Source organism: Balaenoptera musculus, chromosome 2 (genome assembly GCF_009873245.2).
Source record: "Balaenoptera musculus isolate JJ_BM4_2016_0621 chromosome 2, mBalMus1.pri.v3, whole genome shotgun sequence".
NCBI classification, from domain to species: Eukaryota; Metazoa; Chordata; class Mammalia; order Artiodactyla; family Balaenopteridae; genus Balaenoptera; species Balaenoptera musculus.
In genome coordinates, this window is record NC_045786.1 from 171715885 (window position 1) to 171720538 (window position 4654).

Consider the following 4654-nt stretch of genomic DNA (forward strand, 5'->3'; position numbering starts at 1 on the left):
CCTGGGACCTGGAGAATTAAGACGGAATTGTGTAGCCCTGAGCTGGCTCTGGGTCTCTGATGGTTGGACAGTCCACTGGATAGTCCGTTGGCACGGATACTGTTGCTGGTTGATGAGTTGATTGTTTGCCCTTCTCAAGTGTTTCCCCTTGGGTCAGAAGTGGCAGGAAGGGGGCCCAGGGTCCGAGCGAAGCCGGCTGAGGCACGGGGAGGCTGGAGGGGGGTCCTGTGGGGCGGCGGGGCGGAGGAGAGGAGGCGTTTTCAGTCGAGGTCCGCGTCCTCCTCTCCGCTGGGCAGCTCCTGCAGCGTTGCTCCTTCCCCGGGGGGGCTCACCCCGGCGAGGGTGGGTGTAGACTGGGTGTAGATGGTGGTCAGGAAGCGGGCCAGGGCCCTGGCTGCCAGCTCCCGGTTGATCGGGTTGGAGCCCCCTCGGGCGCTGCGGATGTAGAGCAGGCGGTGGGCGTCGGCGTCGGCGGGGAGGCGCTGGCGGGGCCCGAGGGCGCCCGAGGCGTCGGTGCTCAGGGTCTCCTGCACGTCGTTCTCCTGCTCGTCCTGCGAGGTGTCTTGCAGGCCGTCATGCAGGCCACACTGACGGTAACGTTGCAGGTCGTCTTGCAGGGCTTCTCGCAAGGCGACATCCTCAGCGTCGACGACGTGCAGCTCCAGGTAGCGGTGCGGGCGCGGGTGGGGGTGGGTCCCCTCACGGGGGGCGACTCTGACGGCGAAGAGCTCACACAGCATCTGCCAGAACTCGGGCGTGAATCGCAGGCCAAGCAGGGCGTTGTGCTGCCACTGGCCAGGGCCCGGGGACAGCTCGGCTGGCTCCTCGGCGGGGGTGGCGTTGGCGCCCGTGAGAGGGGCCATCTGGGTGAACAGCTGGGCGACGGCGGTGGCGATGCCGCTGCCAGCGATGAGGGACGAGTCTAGGAGCAGGCGCAGCGAGCGCCATGGCGGCGGCCGGGCCATGTCCAAGGGGGGCGCGGGCAGCAGGGCGAGGTGACTTCTGGGCCTCAGCAGCACCAGGAGGGCGGCCACGGCCAGGAGGTTCTTCCAGAACAGGAGGCCTCGGAAGAAGTGCAGAATGACTGCCCTGATCTGGGCCGTGCTGAAATGGGCAAGGAAGCTGTTGAGTATTTGGTCAACTGGTATCAGAGCCAGGAACTCCTGCTGGAGGTTCTGCCCATTTGGCTCGTCCTGATGAAGGGCATCTTCATTCTCCTCTTCGTCCCCCGATTCCGGGGACTGATCCCTGGGGGACCCTCCCATAGCGAAAAGCATCACTGGCCGAGTGGCAGCGCGGTGCTGGAAGGCCCTTCTCCGGAGAAGTTTCCGCACGGGTGGCAGGGGCCGGCCGCCCTTTGGTTCTGGCCGCTCCGTGACGTCAAAGTTGAAGTGGGAGAAGAAGAAGACCCAATGCCCGGGGAGAAGTACGGTGAGCCTGTCATTATTCAGAGAGGCCAGATCCTCTGTGTTGAGAAGGATCATGATGGGCTCCTCGGTGTTCTCCAGGTAGCGGCACCACACCATGAAGGCAGCCCGTACTGGAAGGATCTTCATCTCCGCTGGCGAGGCCTCGACCTCGATCGGGGAGATGTTTCGAGAATAGAAAGCGCAGCAGACTCGCTTGCAGGTTTGCTCGTCGACTTGGATCAGGGAGGCGTGCAGGGCCGTCTTGGTGACGCCCGTTTCCAAGTAGAACGGGTTCTGGGGCTTGGGGTGGTGGAGGAGGGGCGCCTTGCGGAAAGCCCGCTTCAGGCACTCGAAGGCCTCCTGCTCCTCGTGCCCCCAGTAGAAGGGCTGGTCGGTCAGGAGCTGCCGCACCAGGGGCTCCGTGACGACGGCGAAGCGCTCCACGAAGTGCCGGTACGGGAAGGCGAATTCGATGAGGTTTCGCAGGGACTTCTTAGAGCCAGGGGTGGGGTACCCTGTTATGGTGCCCACGATGCTCTTGTTGAGTTTCACCCCTTTGGGGGTCATGACGAATCCCAGGAACTCGGCGGTGTGTCGGTGGAACTGGCTTCTGTCCAGGGAACAGTAGACGTGGTGGTAGCGGAAGCGGACCAGGACTTGGCGGACGTGGTGGAGGTGCTCCTCCTGGCTCATTGAGTAGACCAGGACGTCCTGCCCGTACGAGAGGGCAAAGAAGCCGAGCATGTCCTTTAGGATAAAGTGAATCACGCCCTGAGGGATGATAGGGTCCGCGCAGATCAGGAAGGGCTGGTAGCTCGTCATCTCTTGAAGCTCCAAACCGAACGCTGCTTTCCATACATCTTCTGTTTGGTGTATGTTCATGCTTTCCTCCACGATGGTGCCGCGCAGCTCCAGCTTTGTGAACCATGTAGCTCCGTGTAACTGGTCGAACAGTTCTGGGATCATCTGTACGTAGTCGTGTCTGCTGGTCAGCATGTCCTGCGGGTCCCAGTATTCCTCCCGCCTGGCTCTTTCTTGCATCCCGGCTCCCACAGGTTCCCACGGCGCGGCGGAGGGACACTCGTAATAGGTCTCGCTGTGATCACTGTCTCCAGCCTGCTGAAGCTCAGAGGGCTCTGATTCAGAAAGATCATCGGATCCGTCTGAGCTTGGCTGGTCGGAAGTCTCCTCATCTGCTTCCTTCGGGTTAAACACGTCGGCCAGGTCGGAGTACAGGGGCGGCAATCCGGGCAGCAAGCTTATGGCATGTCTTTCCAGAGCGATGCATGGTGGGGGCGGGCGGAAGCAGTTCTTCAGGCAGTAGGGAGAGTGGAAGGTGCAGCGGCCTTTGACCCAGTCGACCTCTGGGGCGTGGACACGGAGCCAGTTGACGCCTAGTATCACGGAGAAGTTGGGAGACGGAATGATGTCGAATTCCAGGGACTCCTGGTGGTTCTGGTGGATGCACACCAGGGGTTCGGTGTAGAGCCAGACGCGCTCGTGGCCGACCAGCGAGCCGTCCACCGACTGGACCGACTGTGGGTAGGGCTTCTCGTAGAGCTCGACGTAGTGCTCTTGGGCGAACCTCTCATCCATGAAGTTGCCATCGGCCCCCGAGTCGACCAGGGCCCGAACCGCCACGCTGTGGTAGGGGTTCACCCTCACCATGAGCAGCAGGAAGAGGTGGTCGCGGTTGATGGCGGGGTGGACCTCGCAGGGCAGCCCGCTGCTCACCATCCACCTCTCTGGAGCAGGTGAGTCGATCCAGGTCAGGTTCCGCGGGCGGGCCTCCGGGGGCAGCCTGAGCATCGCCCTTCTCTCTGCCAGCTTCTCTTCTATCTGCAGGACCAGCACGATCAGACTGTCCAGCGAATCCGGCTGAGGGACGCGGAACAGATAGCGCCTGATCTCCTCCTTGAGCCCCTGGCACAGGTGGGCCTGCAGGACTTCGTCTGGCCAGCCCAGGGTGGGTACCAGGCCCTGGAACTCGTGGATGTATTCGACGGCGGCGCGATCCCCCTGCCTGAGGTTGAACATGGCCTCTTCCGCCACCTGCAGGGCCTGGCGGTACTGGAACATATCGGACATGGCCTCCAGGAAGGCTGGGAAGTCGTCAGTCAGGGGGCTTTTTCTCTCCACCAGATCTTTGGCCCATTCCAAGGCCAAGCCCGAGAGGTGGCAGATGACGTAGCCCACTCGCAGGCGGTCGTTGTAGAACATTCTTGGGTAGCTCTGTAAGATCAGCTGGCAGAGCACGATGAACTCGTGGTATTCTCGGCGATCGCCCGAGAATTTGCCTGGGATCGGCAGTTGGCCGGCGCTGATCCCTTTCATCAAGATCTCTTCCGCCACCCTCTGCTGCTCTCTGAGGTCTTGCATCCGGAAGTACAGAGAGATGATGGACCTCACCATGCCCATGGTTTCTGCTGTCGAGCTGTCCGTCGGCTCTTCGGGACGCTCCTCCTCTTCCCGCCCCGCCAGGTCAGTGTAGTCGTCTTGCTCTTCCTGGGCTCCCCATGGGTTGACTGATGCCTCTTCCATTCTACCAGGTGCCCCACCGAATGGACCCCCCACTTCCAGATGTGAACCATCGCGTGACTCCTCCAGGTCTTGGAGTAGGTCATTGGGTGGATCCTTTATTTCCCTATGTGGGCCACTGGATGGCTCCTCCATGTCTTGGAGGAGATCAATGGGCAGCTCTTCCATTTCCTGGGCCAGGCCACTGGCCAGCCCTGCCGCCGCTGCCGCCGCCTCCGCTCTGCTGCCTGGTGTCTCCACGGTGGTGTTGGATGAGCCCTCGGAGGACTCCATTTGTTTTGATGATGGATTCTTACGCTCCATCATCGTCTCAAATGAGTCTTCAGAGGGTTCTATCATTTCGTCGGATGGGAAGGAGTGTTCTCTGAAGACTGGTAAGGTTGTGATGCGTCTGGTCAGTGCCTGGGATGGCAGAGATCAGAACCTGGGGGTGGGGAGGGGGTGCGAGGAAAGGCAGTGGTTTAGGGTCTCATGAGGTCAGGGTCTCCAGGACAAATCAGATGCCCAACTTGGCAGAGCAGAGAGAAGCTGGGGAAAGCCTCCCTGGGTCCAACTTGGGGCATCCCATGGAGAGAAAAATCTGCAAACCCCTGACCTTCCCACCTACTCTCCCAGGCTTACTCTGCCTGTCTGGCCTGACCACTCCCCCGTGGCTGTAAGAAATTCACAGCCCATAAATTCTGTGGAGTTGATGGGCCCGGAGCGGC

General features: G+C 61.3%; 1 protein-coding gene across 1 annotated transcript; it reads right to left on the reverse strand.

Annotated features, from left to right (window-relative positions):
* Positions 1 to 260: 260 nt before the first annotated feature.
* Positions 261 to 4286, reverse strand: RTL1 (retrotransposon Gag like 1). The gene has a single exon (XM_036842074.1). The coding sequence runs from the start codon at positions 4284 to 4286 to the stop codon at positions 261 to 263; it is 4026 nt and encodes a 1341-aa protein (XP_036697969.1).
* Positions 4287 to 4654: the final 368 nt, after the last annotated feature.